Source organism: Bos javanicus, chromosome 2 (assembly GCF_032452875.1).
Source record: "Bos javanicus breed banteng chromosome 2, ARS-OSU_banteng_1.0, whole genome shotgun sequence".
NCBI classification, from domain to species: Eukaryota; Metazoa; Chordata; class Mammalia; order Artiodactyla; family Bovidae; genus Bos; species Bos javanicus.
Genome location: NC_083869.1, coordinates 17,763,582 through 17,784,076, shown reverse-complemented (window position 1 = coordinate 17,784,076; position 20,495 = coordinate 17,763,582). Strand labels below are relative to the sequence as shown.

At 38.1% G+C, this 20,495-nt stretch overlaps 1 protein-coding gene across 4 annotated transcripts in view; it reads right to left on the bottom strand.

The window, feature by feature from the left end:
• The window catches only part of SESTD1 (SEC14 and spectrin domain containing 1), a 151,066-nt gene that overhangs the window by 64,998 nt on the left and 65,573 nt on the right, over window positions 1–20,495 (bottom strand). For all 4 annotated transcript variants that reach the window (XM_061434098.1, XM_061434084.1, XM_061434092.1 and 1 more), the window contains 2 exons: window positions 13,986–14,076; window positions 10,021–10,134 (listed from right to left, as the gene is read on the bottom strand). In XM_061434098.1, the coding sequence (XP_061290082.1) occupies window positions 10,021–10,134; window positions 13,986–14,076 (205 nt within the window). The remainder of the gene's footprint in view (window positions 1–10,020; window positions 10,135–13,985; window positions 14,077–20,495) is intronic.

Sequence of the window (20,495 nt, the reverse complement as noted above, 5' to 3'; positions counted from 1 at the left end):
GAAAGAAGTCAGAAGTGATGGTACCAGAGGTATTCTTGACAGAATCATGAAGGAAGTCTGGTCCTGGAGCACAACACTGGTAAGGCCTCAAAAAGAGAAAAGGATCAGATGCAGTAATAGAAGAAATAAGACAAGAAAACAACTTAGAATGGTGGTTAACATTACTGGTGGTTAACGTTACTGCTCTTACTGGTTAACATTACCAGTAAAAAGAAAAAAAATTTTTTTGACCTTCATGAATGACAATAAAGAATGAGAAAATAAGATCCTTTTGATTATTAGTTTCACAATTTAAGATTAATGCCAGTACTACTTCAATTTTACCTTGTCATTAGACAGACTATATAGCTACTATCAACTACCCAGCAAAAGGTACCAAAGTACCAGGTACAATGCTACTGAAGGTCAGAAAGCACTGGAATACCTGAGTTGCTAAAAAGGAAAATGAACAGGTAGGTATCTATTTCAGAGACAGGAAGGATATATAAAGAAATATTTAGATGACCAATGAGATGTCCTGAGATGAGGAATATTCAATGGCTGATGAAAAACACTAGGAAATTGAACAAGAGGAAGGCCATCCAGAGGGAAAAAAAATAGAAAGGATAATAGGCAGGAAAATATGAAATCATGGGAACAGGCTGTCATTAAAATGACAACTGGATATTTATTTGATGAACATTGTGGACAGCTGGTAATAAATCTTTGTGATGAATAATCCAATAAGGTAAAACATAAACTTTTGCTTGTAGGAATACCAGTACTTCTAACAGTTATTCTTTTAAAAGTATTTAGAATATATACAAAAATATAAGCTCAATTATGACAATTCAAATGATCCAAAATAACATCAAGGAAAGTAACTGTTAATCAAACAAACATCTATAATGATATGTAGTTCTAAGTATCATTTAATGACTGCTTTTGAACTGCCCCTTAAAGCAGATTATGTTCGGTGGTATATTACCCAGCATTTGAAATTACTCTCATCTCATTAGGACATTAGGCTTTTAAATAAGTGTCTAGTGCTTATTTACTTATCCAGCTAGAAAAATAGCTGGATCTCTTCAATATCTGAAAGAAATATACTGATACAATAAGCTGCAAAACCACAGTTTTAAAACTAAGTTAAAACTAAACTATCTATGATATCAGTCCAAGGCAGATAGGAATTCTCTGTCTTCCATTTTACCCTCCAAGATGCAAGGTATTTAGCCATAGGCATACCATTTCTGAGCAGATGCCTCACTTAAGCAGGATGTGACAAGTTCCTCACGAAAGGGATCTTTGCTCCTACTTGGTGTTCACAGTGTTAGCTTCTGAACTACTGGCCTCCGTCCACTTTGCAGGCCATCAGAATAACATTTCCGGCATGGCCCTGGCATAAAAGGTAGACTTCCTTGCCTGAATGAAATCCTCGCTCACCATGGCTACATGCATTCAGCTTTTACTATCTTTCCTCAGTACACTTTTGACTCTCCCCCATGGGATGCAGTTTTCCATCTAGCAATTAGGCTAACACCTTTCCTAACATAATCCAACAGCCAGGGCTGCCTTCGCTTACAGTGCCGGCAAACAGTTTCTAGTAAGTCTACATCACAGTCAAATCAACCCATGACAAAAGTTTGCCAGATAACACTGAAAAACAAAACATCTGTCTTCTGCTTAGGATATGTAGAAAGATGGAAAGAGCATTGCTCCAATTCTAACAAGAACAACAAAGTAATGCAAATTAATCTGGAAAATGACATTTTTTAAATACATCATAGAGTTAAGTCCACAGGAAAACCAGTAAAGACCATCCTTCAAGGACAAATGGAGCTGGAACACTTGCTTACCTGGGGAAAATACCAGGTATGATACAAGTCAGATTAAGAATTCAGCCAAATTTTCCAGTGAATTGCTAAAGGCCGAATGTGGTTTGTATAAAGGTACTGAACCTGTTGGAAACAAAGACACAAGAAGAATTCAAACGCGCCTGCAGATTCTTCTCCACAGACCTCTCAGAGACCATGAGAAAGACTGTGGGGAGGTAGGTAAGGAATTACAAAAAAGACTGGGGGAAGGGGACAGCAACCACCAAGGGAAAGGCAGGAAGCTGAAGCACAGCCCAGATTCCTCAACTCTGTCATTCCTAGGGGACAAGAACTTTCAGGTGCTGAGGGAAGCCAGTGAGACAGGATGACCTTTGCTGTTTTGTTTTTTAATCACTCAATTGTGTCAGATTCTCTGCAACCCCATAGACCATAGCCCGCCAAGGCTCCTCTGTCCATGGGATTTCCCAGGCAAGAATACCGGAGTAGGTTGCCATTTCTTTCTTCAGGGGACCTTTCCAATCCAGGGGTCAAACCCACCTCTCCTTCTTGGCAGGTAGATTCTTTAGCACTGAGCCACCTGGGAAGCCCTTAGAACACAAATAAAACCCACTGCAGCTGGAAGAAGGGGAAAGAAAGGCCTTCTATCCTAGTGGCTGCTAAGTCACATCAGTCGTGTCCGACTCTGTGCAACCCCATAGACAGCAGCCCACCAGGCTCCCCCGTCCCTGGGATTCTCCAGGCAAGAACACTGGAGTGGGTTGCCATTTCCATCTCCAATGCATGAAAGTGAAAAGTGAAAGTGAAGTCGCTCAGTCGTGTCCAACCCTAAGCGACCCCATGGACTGCAGCCTACTAGGCTCCTCCGTCCCTGGGATTTTCCAGGCAAGAGTACTGGAGTGGAGTGCCATTGCCTTCTCCTATCCTAGTGGAGGCAGGGATATATTATGAACCCAGACTGCTAGTCTTCCTAAAGCTGGGAAAGCGGGTCCTAGACCCTCTAGACCCTGGGTCCCAAAGCGTTCCTAAGACCGAAGCTGAATCAGAACAAGAAAAAAATGAACCACTGACAAACGCTGAGTAACAAGTAACAGCAGTCTATTGCTGAGGGACGTGTAAAGAGAAACCTTTTCTGAGACACAGGCACAAAGGAAAGATCTACAGCTGAGGGTGAAACAAACACCAACCCTAGAGGAGTCTGAAGCCTGTCATCCCCTGAGGAAAAGAAGAGCAACAGCTGAAGCCAAAGCCAGTTCAAGTCCTGTCTAGACTAAATCAAGCCCTCCCCTGTCCCAACAAGAGCCCAGCAAAAACAAGAGTGGCTCATGTGCAAGTACAAATATGGTTTATCTCAATATTTACTGTCCTAAACAAGATGTCCAACATGCAACATACAAAAAGCAAGACTGGAAAAACAAACTGCCAAGAACAAAAACCAAATGATCTAACTAGAGGAAGAGAGACCCAGATATTGCAACTATTAGGTAAGGAACTAAGATAACTATTATTTATGCTTAAAGTTCTCATGGAAGATCTGCAAGACAACAGGCAAAACAGACAGGGATTACAGCAAAGAGACAGAGACCATCAGAAAGAATCCAGCAGAAATACTACAAACCAAAAAACATGATAAAAGAGATAAAGTCCATTTACCAATGGCTCATCAACAGACTCAACACAGCTAAGGAAGCAGGCAGTGAACGTGAAAACAGATCAACAGAAAATATCCAAACTGAAACACAAAAAGAAAAAAATAAAATAGAACACCAACCTAGAATGGTGAGAAATTTTCATATCGTCTAACATACATGCAATAGGAGTTCTAGAAAGAGTAGAAAATAAAATGAGGCAAAGGAAATATTTGAAAAGAAAATGTCTTAAATTTTCCAAAACTAATGGCAGAAGTCAAACCAGAGACCCAAGAAGTGCAGCAAACAACTAACAGAATTAACACCAAATAAAACATTACAAAATAAAACTGCTGAAAATTAAAAATGAAGCAAAAAATTTAAAGGTGGCTAAGGAGATTAAAAACAAAAAAGGTATATAACCTATAGAAGACCAAAGATACAGTAACAGCAGAGTTCTCAGAAACCAAGGAAATGAGAAGGCAATGATACAGACATGCTATAGCAGGTGTGATATAGTTAACATGCTAAAAGAAAAAAAAAATCAAATAGTGAAAAAAAACTATACCAACTGAAAATAATTTTCAGACCTGAAACAGAAATAAACATTTTTTTTTAGGCAAACAAAATCTAAGAAACTTCAAAGCCAACAGACCTGTGATGCTAATATGTTTAAAGGAAGTTCTTTAGGCAGAAGGACTACACCAGCCAAAAAGCTGAAATGAGTAATACTGGAAATATCACAACTGAAGACATATGAAATTAATTTTTTATTTTAATTGTTATAAAGATATTATAGCAAAAATAGTAACAGTATATTGTGTGCTTACAGTCTAGTGAAAGCAAAATGTATGAAAGCAATGGAGGAAAGTGTTAGAGAGATACTGTACTAAGGGATTACCAGTGTTAAATGCTATATTATTTGAAGATAAGACTCCATGAATTAAAGATGTATATGATAAACCCAGGGCAACCACTGGAAAAAATAAAGAGAGATAAATTACCAGCCAAGTCTATGCCCCAACCAGTGATGCTGAAGAAGCTGAAGTTAAACGGTTCTATGAAGACCTACAAGACCTTTTAGAACTAACACCCAAAAAAGATGTCCTTTTCATTATAGAGCACTGGAATGCAAAAGTAGGAAGTCAAGAAACACCTGGAGTAACAGGCAAATTTGGCCTTGGAATACGGAATGAAGTAGGGCAAAGGCTAATAGAATTTTGCCAAGAGAACACACTGGTCATAGCAAACACCCTCTTCCAACAACAAAACAGAAGACTCTACACATCTGGACATCACCAGATGGTCAACACCAAAATCAGACTGATTATATTCTTTGCAGCCAAAGATGGAGAGGCTCTACACAGCCAGCAAAAACAAGACTGGAAGCTGACTGTGGCTCAGATCATGAGTTCCTTATTGCCAAATTCAGACTTAAATTGAAGAAAGTAGGGAAAACCACTAGACCATTCAGGTATGACCTAAATCAAATCCCTTATGATTATACAGTGGAAGTGAGAAATTGATTTAAGGGACTAGATCTGATAGACAGAGTGCCTGATGAACTATGGACTGAGGTTCGTGACACTGTACAGGAGACAGGGATCAAGACCATCCTCATGGAAAAGAAATGCAAAAAAGCAAAATGGCTGTCTGGGGAGACCTTACAAATAGCTGTGAAAAGAAGAAAAGCGAAAAGCAAAGGAGAAAAGGAATGATATAAGCATCTGAATGCAGAGTTCCAAAGAATAGTTAAGAAGAGATAAACAAGCTTCCTCAGCGATCAATGCAAAGAAATAGAGGAAAAGAACAGAATGGGAAAGACTAGAGATCCCTTCAAGAAAATTACAGATACCAAGGGAACATTTCATGCAAAGATGGGCTCGATAAAGGATAGAAATGGTATGGACCTAACAGAAGCAGAAGACATTAAGAAGAAGTGGCAAGAATACACAGAAGAACTGTACATAAAAGATCTTCAGGACCAAGATAATCATGATGGTATGATCACTGACCTAGAGCCAGACATCCTGGAATGTGAAGTCAAGTGGGCCTTAGAAAGCATCACTACAAACAAAGCTAGTGGAGGTGATGGAATTCCAGTTGAGCTATTCCAAATCCTGAAAGATGATGCTGTGAAAGTGCTACACTCATTATGCCAGCAAATTTGGAAAACTCAGCAGTGGCCTCAGGACTGGAAAAGGTCAGTTTTCATTCCAATCCCAAAGAAAGGCAATGCCAGAGAATGCTCAAACTACCACACAATTGCACTCATCTCACATGCTAGTAAAGTAATGCTCAAAATTCTCCAAGCCAGGCTTCAGCAATACGTGAACCGTGAACTTCCAGATGTTCAAGTCGGTTTTAGAAAAGGCAGAGGAACCAGAGATCAAACTGCCAACATCCGCTGGATCATCGAAAAAGCAAGAGTTCCAGAAAAATATCTATTTCTGCTTTATTGACTATGCCAAAGCCTTTGACTGTATGGATCATTTGAACCAGAACTTGGTTCAGATAAAGAAAGTAATGGGATCCTAGGAGATAACACCATCCTTATGGCAGAAAGTGAAGAGGAACTAAAAAGCCTCTTGATGAAAGTGAAAGAGAAGAGTAAAAAGTTGGCTTAAAGCTCAACATTCAGAAAACAAAGATCATGGCATCTGGTTCCATCACTTCATGGGAAACAGATGGGGAAACAGTGGAAACAGAGTCAGACTTTTATTTTTTGGGCTCCAAAATCACTGCAGATGGTAACTGCAGCCATGAAATCAAAAGATGCTTACTCCTCGGAAGAAAAGTTATGACCAACATAGATAGCATATTAAAAAGCAGAGACATTACTTTGCCAACAAAGGTCCGTCTAGCCAAGGCTATGGTTTTCCCAGTAGTCACGTATGGATGCGAGAGTTGGACTGTGAAGAAGGCTGAGCGCTGAAGAATTGATGCTTTTGAACTGTGGTGTTGGAGAAGACTCTTGAGAGTCCTTTGGACTGCAAGGAGATCCAACCAGTCCATTCTAAAGGAGATCAGCCCTGGGTGTTCTTTGGAAGGAATGATGCTGAAGCTGAAACTCCAGTACCTTGGTCACCTCATGTGAAGAGCTAACTCATTGGAAAAGACTCTGATGCTGGGAGGGATTGGGGGCAGGAGGAGAAGGGGACAACACAGGATGAGATGGCTGGATGGCATCACCGACTCGATGGACATGAGTTTGGGTGAACTCCAGGAGATGGTTATGGACAGGGAGACCTGGCGTGCTGCGATTCATGGGGTCGCAGAGTCGGACACGACTGAGCCACTGAATTGAACTGAACTGAACTGAATGAAGATAAAATGTAATTATAAAAATAATCCAAAAGAAGGCATAAAAACTACATAAAATCCAGCAAGATAGAAGATTTTAATCCAAACATATTAAGAATTAATTAAATATAAATGGTCTTACAAACCACTAAAAAGACAGAGACTGTCAGATTGGATATGAAAACAAGACCCAACTATACTAAGTCTATTAAAAAAAAAAACAACAACCACTGTAAATGTAAATGAAAAGAAGCTGGGATAGCTTCAGTAGTAATGGTAGTATCAGACAATGTGTACCTCAGAACCAGATGTATCATCATGGATAAAAAAAAGGACATGTAATAATGAAATCTTAACTAGTCACCTCAGTAAGAACTTCAAAATACAAAAAGCAAAAACCAATAGAAGTGACAGGACAAATAAACACACAATTATAGTTGGAGAGTGTAATATTCCTCTTTTATTAATTGGTAGAATAAGCAGACAGAACACTACAAAGCCCATGAACAACACCATGAACAATCTTGACGGCTGCAAATCACACCACCCACAGAGGCAGAATACACATGCACAGGACATGGAGAATACAGGCGCGTGAGGAAATCAGCAAAGAGAGCAGCTACTGGCTCCAAAACCAAATCTTAACAAACGTAAAATAAGTGAAGTCATTAAATATATGTCAGACAATAATTCACAAGTATTAACTCAAAACAGATCACAGATCTAAATATAAAACTTAAAATTATACAACATCTAAAACAAAACATAAAATCTTCGTGACCTTGGCTAAGGCAAAGATCTCTCAGCTATGATATCAAAAACCTGATTCATAAAAGGAAAAATTTTAAATCCAGATTTCATCAGAATTAAAAATCTCTAAAAATGCTGTTGAGAATGAAAAGGCAAACAACAAACTGAGATGCAATTTTTGCATACAGCATATCTGACAAAGGACTTCTATCCAAAACACATACATAATGCTCAAAAGCCTTAATTACTTTTTAAAAAATGAGTAGAGTTGAACAGACATCATGAAAGAAAGTATATGGATGGCTAACGAGTACTTGAAAATATACTCACATCATTAACCATTAGAGAAATGCAAAGTAAAACAATACTGATAAACATCTAGACACATACTAGAGTAACTATAATTTAGAAACAAAATCTGATAATACTAAGTGCTGCTAAGATGCAACTGGAACTTCACACAATTTATGGGAATGCAAGATGATACAGCCACCTTGAAACTGCTGGTTTGGAAGTTTCTTAGAAAGTAAATAAACATACACTTACCACATGATCCAACATCCCACTCCTAGATATTTTAGGTCTTAAAAAAATTTCACACAAGACCTATACACAATATTTACAGTGACTATTTGTAATCACCAAAACCTGAACACAATCCCAAATGTCCTTCAATCAGGGAATGAATAAACAGACTGTGGTACATCTACACAGTGGATTACTACCTACCAATAAGAAAGGAACCACCAATACACCCAACAACACAGATGAATCCCAAATGCAAATATGTATGTGAAAGAAGTAAATTTAAAATGCTACAGACTTTGTCATTTTCCTTATACGGGATTCTGAAAAAGGCAAAAAACACAGAACATAAAACAGATGGGTGGTTGTCAGGGACTAAAGATGTAAGAAGGAGTTGACTAAAGAACATGATATAATTTTTGGAGTTGACGTAATATTCCCTGGATTTCTTGACTGTGGTGATTACAGACCAGTTTGCGTTTATCAGAACTCTCAGAACTGTACACTAAAATGGATGACTCTCATACTTAACTTTAAAGTGCAAGAAAAATGTTACACATTTTTAAGATATTTCAGGCTACCTCATTTAAAAAAAAATTTAACTAGACTCTATTAAATCTTAGACACCTTGGAGACTTCCTCCATACCAAAAATACATTGATTTTATTGAAAATAAAAATGACTATTGTAGTATGGCAAAGTCCACAATGTGTCTTCATTGCCTGACTCTCGGAAACATTGCAAGGCTCCAGATTTTACAGGGCTGGGTTAGGCTTTGGCACCCTTCAGTGCTTCCACACTTTAGCTAACGTAAAGGTTAACATCTATGGACTCTCCAACTAGGAAGCTGGATTAATAGGCTGTGGAAGGAAAATGTGACAGAATTGTTTAAATTTGCATTCTACCTTAAGACTTCTTTCTGACCCACAGTAATAATACGTAAGCCTTCCCTCAGTGTCCACAGGGGACTGGTTCTAGGACACTCCACTGACACCAAAATCCGCGGTGCTCAAGTCCCTTTCACAAAACGGCAAAGTACAATGAATGGCCCTCTCTATCTGTGCACGTTAAACCTGAAAATACGGAGGGTCGACGTGTACTTATTAAAAAACTCCACTTGTAAACAGACCTGTGCAGTTCAAACCCATGCTGTCCATGGGTCAACTGAAGTTTCACACAAGCAAAGTAAGAGGGAGAGCATACTGTAAACAGGGAAGGATGAAGAACTTCTTATATATCAAAACCAAACCAGATACTAAGAAATAATTATGACATCATACCAAACAGGCTCTGACTTCAATTTCTAAATGTCTAGGATTTCCTGCTGCTGCTGCTAAGTCACGTCAGTCGTGTCCAACTCTGTGCGACTCCATAGACGGCAGCCCACCAGGCTCCTCTGTCCCTGGGATTCTCCAGGCAAGAACACTGGAGTGGGTTGCCATTTCCTTCTCCAAGGCATGAAAGTGAAAAGTGAAAGTGAAGTCACTCAGTTGTGTCCGACTCAGTGACTCCATGGACTGCAGCCTACCAGGCTCCTCCGCCCATGGGATTTTCCAGGCAAGAGTACTGGAGTGGGGTGCCACTGCCTTCTCCCTAGGATTTCCTAGTATTAGCTAAATGTCTTCTTGGTGATGTTATATATATATATTTGCCATGTTGCACAGCCTATGGGATCTCAGTTCCCCAACCAGGGATCAAGGAGCACAAAGTCTTAACCACTGAAACAACAAGAAAGTCCCCCAAAAACGTTTTTAATGGAAAGGTTCTACTTATTCAAAAGAATTCACAAAGATTAATAAAAATGAAAACAAGAAAGCATTCGTGGCCTTGACAAAGAATAATTCATTCAACAAGAATGCTGACTAAATATTAATCATTACTTAGGCTGAGCGTTGTGTAAGCACTGCACAGTATCCAATGCTGAACAAACAAAATAATACCAGCAAAACGCTGTTTTTAAAGACATAGCACACTTCTGCTTTTTCATAGAGTATATTTACCTCAAAGCCAAGTCTATCCTTTTCTTTCCAAAAACAAAAATGTGTTACTTTCTTATCCCAGAATTCATCTGGCTTCACTACACAAACCAGGGACACTTCAGCTGGAACAACATTCTATAAAATACAAAAAAAAGAAAAAATTATACATGTAAAGTTAGTAATTTACTGAAGTTGTAAATTATTAGGTATTCATGATTGAGCAGAGTAAGTAAGAGACCTCTGGAAAATAATTAAAGAGATAAAATACAAGAAATGCTGCAAACCGCAAAACATACATGGCAATAAATAAATATTTGAAAGAATCTGATTCAGAAAACAATGTTTAAAGACAGCACATGTGAATTATTTTTGTGTTTTACTGAATCTCTAATAGGAATATATTTAAACTGCAAGATAATTTGTAGTTGAGAAATTATTAAATTTGGCTTTTCTATGATATGAAAAAAATTTTTTCTAACACAATCATCTTAGAGAATTTCTTCCAATAATGTAAATCAATTTTCTAACAAATAAGCTTCTTATACCATTATACAAAGAAGCCAAGATTCTACATGATTATTAACTTGAAGAAGAGGACAAAGCTAAACCTCCACAAATACAATTTCACATTTGCTAGATACAGTTATTCACATCATCACCTAAAGAATGGAAATTAACATTTACTGAGCTAATATATATTCCATATATATCTTATCAGCAAGTCCCATAGAGTCTATTTTTAAAATATATCTTAATTAAACTTATCCATTTCTACCACCTACATTGCTAATATCCCCAAACAAATCAGCTTTTTGAAACCCTCTTAGCAGGCCTCCCACTTTTGCACTTTTTCATACTCAGAATAAAATTCAAACCCCTTAGCAAAGCCAAGAAGCCCGCCCAGCTCAAGGCCCCATGACCTCAGACCTCATCACACACCTCTCCCCTCTTAGCTCACTGCTCTACCACAGCCACGCTGACCTTCTTGCCGCTCCTGGAACGTGACAAATCTGTTCCCAGCTCAAGACTACGCCCTGATGTTTCCTCTGCCTGGAATGCTCTTTGCCCTATACCTAGAAGCACTTTCTCAGTTTATTTAGGATTCTACTCAAATAGTCCCTCCTCTTTAGAGACTTTCTCTGACCATCCTATATAAAGCAGCAACATTTGACTCAGTCTCCTTTCACCAATTTATTTTTCTAAATAGCATTTATCAGTATATGATATTATATTACTTAGTAATTTGCCTAATGGCTTATAGTCTGACTCCTCAGACAGAACATAGGCTTCCCAAGGTCAGGTACCTCATCTATCATGGCACTCCTGTATCTCCAGGGCCTATGACAGTGCCTGGCATATAGAAGATACTCCATGAGTCTCTGTTGAATAAATGAATTCACATTAACAAGTGGATCTCATCCTTCCAATGTTACAGAAGCATAAACTAAGCTTGAGAGAACTAAAGGAACTTGTCTAAAGGAACAGAGTTTGAAGGAATAGTACTAGAACAAAAACCAGGTCGGTCTGACTCTCAAGTTTTACCATAACATTCCAAACATTCTAGACCGGGGGTCAGTAAATTCTTTCTCTAGGTCCAGATAAAAAATATTTTAGGTTTTTAAGCCTATACAGTCTCTGTTGCAACTATTTTTATTCTGTCCACATAGTGTGAAAGATGCCATAAACAATATGTAAACAAAACTCTAGTTTACAAGCTCTAGGGGTCAACCACTGTTCTAGACCATAACACTACTGAATAATAATAATGCTATATGATAATAAGTATTATTAGTATTGATCAGGGGAAAACAGAAAACCTTTCAATTTAAATATCTCACTGGACATGCCACAAATCTAGTGCCCCCTGCAATGACTGGGTTATGAATAAAGTTAAAAAAAACCCTCAGTGCTATCAAAACTTGTATCAGAGGGGGTGGGAAATTTAGAGTAAAATGAGGTTTATTTATATAATGACTATGGAAATCAAATATTCAAAATCACTGAGTATTAAAGCTGTTAGGAACAAAAGAAAACAAGCCAGTCATGTCAGAGAATATTGTACAGGCAGAGCTCTGGGCTCCCAAACAGCTGGTTCCAGCAACTTCTGAAATAAAAGCAACATAACTTTGTATGCAGAAACTATTTGACGAGGAGTAAACAACAAGCCATCGCAATTTCTGAAAAGGTAACTATTAACAAAATCCAAAAGTTGTTAAAACACCTATCAGAATAGAAATCACAAGAGGGGATTAAATCATCCATTGATTGTTCTTCAAAACTGCCACTGATCAAAGTCCAGTTCATACAGCAAGTCCCAAACAGCTCACTGGTGAAACAGTTGAATGGAAGAACCCAAGGTTGTAATTAATGGGTTTCTAACAATTTGTACAGAGAAGAGTTTGTCTCCAGGGTTTAGAATTTAAAAGCACTGGGAATATATTTAACAGAAAGAGTTACTAATGGGACACCAATCTGCGTTCCCTTAAAAACTGATCCAATGGAGCCTATGTCCTTTCCAATCCAAAGGAGGGAGTCTAATGATGAAGGGTAGGCCAACCAATCAAGAATAAGGTACTGGGCAGAAAATTTGGGAACCACCTCAGACACATCCCAGTGGTAAATATACACTTTTAAAGGGGCTTAGGCTGCTCCGGGTTCCAACTGTGATTTTCTCCCACGTTCACCACAAGAACACAGGTTAAGTTATTTAAAATCATTGAAGACTTTTGAGGATAACAGAACTTGTTTCCCAAGTTTGTGAGGATGAAATTAAACGAGGTCATTTATATAACAAGCTTAGTACATAGCACCTGAACCATACTAAGCACTAAAACTAAAATTATGAGTACCCATTCTTTGAGATTCTTTTTCTAAGAATTCTTTATCTTAAACAAAAAATAATCCATTAACAATCATTCTCCCTAGTTGTCATTTAAAATTTTAAATTATATTCCTTTCCACAGAACCCTAAAGTAGTTACTAATTATTTGCCAGGTCATTTAAAATTCTTGATCTTTCTTTTAATATCACTGATACTTAATTGAATGTTCACCCGCCATGTAACAGCCAACATACCTTCCCCAAACTACCCTGCCATCAGTTCCTTTTACTGTATTCACTTAATTTTTGAGCTATCACTAAATCAGCCAGGAATGCCCTTTTCACTTTCTTTATTTTAAATTAGATAATCTCTTTAACTCACTTAACTTTAACTTTCTACATAAGCCCTTCTTAAGGAAACCCAGGTACATGAGAGCAATCTGTCCCCTTTCGCTCACTCAATTGTTGTATTTTTCTCAATATCCTCAATACTCTCATAATAAATCAACAAATAACTACTAGGAACCTACTACATGCAAGGGATTACAGAAACATTCTGTGAGGAACACTAGGAAGTATAAGCAAAAGACTAGGACCCACCCAGACCAGGGATTCTGTAGCCACAGCTGTTTATGAAATGCTTGTCTGTGAGCTGCTGAAGTCCCCAAGGACACAGCTACAGTTGAGTACATTTCTTCTAGATTAGAAACAGATACGACTATCACGAACCCTGATGATTCTTAGAGGAAAGAGGGAAACAAAGGGAGAAACCTATCAGAATTCTCAGCTTAGACTTACCCAGTCCTATTCCCTCCTTGAGGTGGGATAATGCAAATACTACAGCGTGCAAGAGCGCCCAGATGAGTCTGATAGCCTCTGCCCTCACATTGTGAAACTCACTGGCTTCAATGCTTAAATTACTTAAACATGACATATTATTTTTGGTAATTTACTTATCTTTAGAATAGGGCTGAAATTTATTTTACTACTCAAGCAAAATCTATGAAGATCAAATCTGAACAATTCAACACTGATCTGTGCATTTCAGAACAAAGTCACTGCTTAGAAGCTTGGGCACAGTCCAATAAATGAAATGCATTTGCCACTATCATCTAATCTGTTGCTGTAAAATAAAACCATTTCCTGATAGCCAAAAATAAAATTACCTGTAGCATTAAGACTACTGTTTTCACCACATTCCACTGGGATTTTCTGCCATCCACAATCACGGTAAATCCTCTAGCCTTACACTTCTCACTGAAACAAAACAAAATTACAGAGTATATTAAAATAAGCTTCCTATTTTATTCTTCAAAATCCTAAATAAAGCTTACGCTGAGTCATACATGGCACAGCATTAATTTCACTTGATTTGGTTTGCATGGTCAACACGATTCTTCAGGGTGTCCTTTCAGTTTTCTCAAGCAATTTACTTTTCTCATTTCAGGAAACATAGGCAATTTATAAGCTAATCTGGTGAGAAAATTACTCTAAAAGCATGTAAATTCAACATCTTAATATGAGAAAAAAAAAACCAAACCAACATTCAAATAGCCTCACTGGCCCCTCAACCTCCTCATCTGTAAAATGGGATCACGGTGATAGGTAACTGATGCCTGCCAAGTGTGGATGTACTTCTTATCTCTTCTTCCTGCCAAGAGTATAAGGTTGCAAAGTGATATTTCAAAACCAGGTAGAAAATAAAGTAAGCTATTATTAAACCTTTAAAAAGAAGAAACATTACTTTGCCAACAAAGGTCCGTCTAGTCAAAGCTATGGTTTTTCCAGGAGTCATGTATGGATGTGAGAGTTGGATCATAAGGAAAGCTGAGCGCCGAAGAACTGATGCTTTTGAACTGTGGTTTTGGAGAAGACTCTTGAGAGTCCCTTGGACTGCAAGGAAATCAAACCAGTCAATCCTAAAGGAAATCAACCCCGAATATTCATTGAAAGGACTGATGCTAAAGCTCCAATACTTTGGCCACCTGATGCGAAGAACTGACTCACTGGAAAAGACTCGATGCTGAGAAAGATTGAAGGCAGGAGGAGAAGGGGATGACAGAGGATGAGATGACTGGATGGCATCATTGACTCAATGGACACGAGTTTGAGCAAGCTCCAGGAATTGCTGAAGGACATGGAAGCCTGGCGTGCTGCAGTCCATGGAGATGCAAAGAGTCGGACAGGACTGAGCTACTGAACTGAACTGATTATTAAACCATTGGAAATGAGGTTCTTGTGTTCTTTGGGAGAAACTTAAAGAGGTGAAAATTTAGTGTATATAATAATTCAAAGCTCGAATACACCATATCGGACCTACCTCTGTTCTTACTTTTGCTTCTTAGTTGTTGACCAGAAAATCTTGAGTGCTGGAAAATGTGTTATTGCTATATATCATACCGAATTATTCAAGTACCAACTAAACACCTCCCAGGAGCCTGCCCTAGTAAAATCCAACAACTACATGGAAAAACTCTATCATAAGTGGAAAACTATATAGCTTTATTATTATTACTATTTGTTTTACTATAAAATCAAATTAATGCAAGGATCTCAACTGCCCTCCCTCTAACATAGTGGAAGAAACTGCAGATTTGCCTAGCAGAACAAGGATTTGGTAGTGAAATTTCTCCCCAAAGTTATCCCAATTGCCTACATTACAGAAAAGGTTAATAGGAGGCCTCTCCTGAGATTTAAATCCAACAGTCCATGGAATTTTACTAATTCTCTTTACTTTCTCCAAGCACTCATACTAACCTCTATAGGATTACTGGAGAAGTGATATCCAATTCTACTGAGAAACAGTAAGATCACAAGAATGAGGACAATATTGCTAAAGACCCAGAAGAAGAACAGGTGCTTCAGTAAGTGGGGACAGAAGCTGAGCTTTCAAAGAGAAGAGAGAAATGTTCAAGAGGTGAGGCAAATGCAAACACATGTCCATACAAAACACTTGCCCACAGATGTTCACAGCAGTACAGTTCATAAGAGCCAAAATCCGAAACAACTCAAATCTTCAAAAACTGATGAATGGAAAAACAAAATGTTTTTGTTTACTCCATTCAATAGAGTATTATTCAATCATAAAAAGAAATGAAGTGCTGATATGTACTACAACATGGATAAACCCTGAAAACATTATGCTAAGTGAAAAGAAAGCCAGACCAAAAGTCCATATACTGGATGATTCCATTTATATGAAATTTCCAGAATGGGTAAATCCATAGAGACAGAAAGTAGATTAGTGGGTACCAAGGGCTGGGAGGAGGGGAGAACGGGATGAGGAGTGACTGCCAATGGGTACAGGTTTTCTTTTGGGGTTGATGGCAATGTTCTAGTAGTAGAGTGATGGTTATGCAATCCTGTGAAAATAACGAAAAACCACTGAAATAAACACTTTAAAAAAGTGATAGGTATGTGACTTGGATTTTGCATTATAAAATAAAAGATCCACTAACCACTCTTGAAGGGTGGGGGTGAGGGAATACAATGATCACTTTCATACTGGCAACATAAAGCCTTGCTGGGGAAGCAACTCTGATTATCTAATTGCTAGCTGTGGGACCAGGTAGGAAGAAAGACCACTGTGACTGAGGGGGGATACAAGCGTTAGAAGGACCAGCCTAACAGAGTAACTGTCAGCAAGGGGTCACCAGAGGAGTGGCAGGGACTCTACCAGTGCAGAATGGAAGTTTGCAGGAAGGGGAGCTAAAGACATGTGGAGCTTCCCAGTGAAGGGCCTTCCCTGGTTGGGACTGGAGCCAAGAAAAATGTGTCATCCTCATAATTTGGCACTTTCTTGTCACTGGCATCTGTATCTCTGAGGCACAGGTTGCACAATCAATTTGTTGAACAAGCAAGTTTTATACAAACACATTTATATTTCAAAGCACAATAAATTAATCTGTATACTAAGACAAAGTAATGAAGCTTGCAAATACCATCTGTAGGAACTTAAGGGCATAAAATACTCTATATTTATCTTTTAGAGTACTTAAAAACAGCCTTAATCATATTTTTTTCACATTTTACTAAGATAGATAAAGAAAATACACACAATGCAAAGATACTACATATGTGAAAACTGCAAGACCAACTGATACTACAAACTACTTGAAAGGAATTCTTTTAAAAATTTCAATCCTACAAGTGGACTGATAGTTTCAACTGTGTTTAATGAGAATATACGTAGATTTAGAAGTACATTATGTCCCTTACAAATGTTGTATTGGAGTAGCTGAAGTGCTACATTAGTAAATTCCTATACTACTATTAACATGTTCATAGTTTTAAGACCAATATACAAAAAAAAAAAAATCTATTAAGACCCTACCTTGTTGTTCATACTCCATTAGAGCCTTTCAAGGGTCTGGTGGCTGAATTAAAACAGCTTTTAAAAGAGAAGTGGCTCCTTAACTAGTTCATTCACTTTGGCAAGAAAGAGACTATCAGTGGATTTTCTGGGGTCAGTATTCTGTAGCTCTTTACTAATTTCTTTGATTACAACCAAGGGCTCCTTTTTTCCCACTCCAAGAGCTCTGCTTATACTCCCACCATGGCACTAATTTCACTTATGCTTTTCTTATAATTGCCTGTTTATAATTCATCTTCATTGGATAACATGCTTCCAGAAAGCAAGGATATTACTGTCTTACTGGCATCTGGGAAGCTTCCAGCTCAATGCTTTAAATACAGAGGGCCCCTAAAAATGTCAGAAGCCACACATACCACTCCCTGGTCAGAACATAACAACGGTTCCTTCTCATCAGGCCCTCTAAGGTCTGACTCCAGCCCCTCTGGACGTTCTCCCCAAACAAACCCTGGCCCTCTCTCAAACTGCTCCACCCACACAACCCTCCTTACTGACCCCACAACGCACTGAGCCTACACTGCCTCAGTGTCCTTCTTTCCACTTACTGCTCCTTCTGTCTAAAACAGTCTTTCTTAAATGCTGTTTCATCAGCTATCTATATAGCCTGGCCCTCACTTCACTCATCTCTGGTAAAATGTTATCTTTTGTACAATATTGCCACACACTCCTCCCCACTCCATCCCTCCCTCAGCTCCTTTCATGCTCTGTTCCCCAGTACTTATGGACAGCCAATGCACTGTGAATAACAGTCATTTCATCGTTCGCATATAAGGCCCATTCACGCAAGGACTGAGCCTTTGTTCACCCATTACCTCAGCATCTAGAAAGATGAGGAACTCATTACAGGATCTCATGTATTTACTGAGTGACTGAAGACTTATGAGCTTAATTTCTGTGTGACTCTTGACAAGTCATTCATTAAACCCTTGTATGATGAAGCTTTTTTCTGTAATATAAATGAGTTTTTCTACAATTAGGAAGAATAGACCTAAAATTCAATTTCAAAAAAAAACCAAAACAAAACTTGAGAGAAACAGAAAGGTAACTTCTATAAATGGTGACTCTACAGAATTAGATTAATCTGGGCAATTACTTGGCAGCATTTCTATAGAGAGGATTTAGGTATGGGTAAAGTGTTAGTCTAGATGATAGAAGATGTTGGTCTAGATCACTGTTAAGGTACCTTCCAATCTTGACATTCCATGATTCTATAACTGGATGACCAACAATTTCCCTGTGAGCTAGGAAAATGCTAAGATTTTAAATGTACCTTGAATACATGGTTGAAAGAAAATATTAAAACAAAAAAGATCTGAAAGATTTCCATTATGTTCCACTAGGTTCACCACAGTTATCTTTATATGTCAACTCTAAGTTGTAATAGATGCAGGCTAAATGTAAATGATTATTAGAGTTTTCAGTCGCAATGGCATTGTGATTATACCAGAGGTGAGTACAACAGTGACTAGAAACACAGGCTTTAGGTAGGCCACCAGGTCCAAATCCTCATGTGCTACAGGTTCTTGATCAAGACACTTAAATTCCACACACTTTCTAAGCCTCAGTTCCCTTATATGTGAGACAGGGCAAGCCAAGGAGAACAGTCATCATCTAACAGGGCTGTTACGAGAATTAAATGACTTACTGTTATCTATTATTTCTTTAAGTACAGAATATTCTTTTCACATAGGCATCCCAATCATCCATAAGTAAACTAATGCACTTTATCATCCATAAGTAAATTCTCAGGTCCATTTCAAATTTAGTGTTCTCAAAGGAAAGCAAGATGAGCCTAGACAGAGTTGTTTCCAACAAAATGGCTTCTACTGAGCTGCAACTTCTACATGATTGATTTTTCCAACAAAACGTGTGATGCTGCGAGAATGCTCAGTCAGCCTGAGTACAAAGACCTCTGAAGAAAGTGAAGTAGTCAGATAAGAGCAGAAACCCACATCCACTGGCTATGGATCACTAAGTATGAGGTACTGCACAGGGCTATGAAAAAATACGTAAGACAGTTTCTCCCATGAAGAAGCTTAAGATCATTTAGAAAGATGAAAAGGTGGGGAGCAAGTATTTTAATTAGTGTCCAATCTCTGTTCACTGACATTACCTTTTTAATGTTACAAGGGAAGCAACATACACCTTTGAAATGTTTTAAAATATAAGACAAATAAATGGAAAATTTCAAGAATTATCACCAAACACATTATGATTCAATGTCTTAAGACTCAGAAACGGCAAGTGCTATAAGTCTGAAGAAATGCTGGCAGATTCTGGGAAATACCTATATAAGCAGCTAATGAAAATTAACACAAAAGGAAACAGAGCAAGAGGAATATAAGCAAAGGAACCTCATCAATTTGGGAAAATTTCTTAATTTCTCTGCCCTCAATTTTTTCATGTATGAAATAGAAATAATATCATTATTTTGAAGACTGAGTTAATGCAAGTGCTATAAAAGTGTCTTGCGTGATAAATAAGCACTCAAGAAACAGGAACTGAAAGGGTGGGTTAAACCACACAAAGTCTTGGCAGAGCAGTTGAGAAGACTGAAAGACCCTCATCGAGAGTGCAGTCATAGTCTTTTTTGTCTTCACAAAACATGGTGAACAATGTCTGCACTTTGTATCAACAAAATAAACAGACTATTGCATTAAAGTTCATTGTGTGAAAGAAGAGGTCTAGAAAACTGAGAAGGATGACAGAACTGTTGTTATAGCGAAATTAATTTTGCTCTTGTGTACAAATGGGGGAGAGACTGGAGATAAGAGAAATTAGCCTGGATACTGCTGTATTAGCCCAGCCTGACAACTAAGCCATCCCTTGACGTGAACTTAAGCATAAGGGAACAGAAAAGACAACACATTTAAAAATTCATGGCAAAGAAAGGAAATGCTAACTTAGCTCTCACATTTTAAAATGGGACAATGTAAGTTTTCAATACATAGTCATTGAACAAATGAAATTAATCTTTAAAAAGCACTCATCAACAGCATAAAGCATGTCCGGAGCACTTAACTACAATAGGTCAACACAATTATACTTCATTTGCCAGAACTGCTTTTGCTAAGGAGGAAAGGAAGGCATTGGCTCAAACTTTCTTAGAAGCATGCCCCATAAAAAACAGAAATAGAGAAGAGCCATCCAAGGCACACTCGCAGACTATACTGAGCTTTCTAAAGTCTAAGACAAACCAATGACCAATCAGTGTTACATACATATTCAAGTTATCTTCTAAGTGCTCTGTAAGGGGCCACTGCAGTAGAAGTGGAGTCTGAGAAGGCAGGGATGAGCAGAAAAG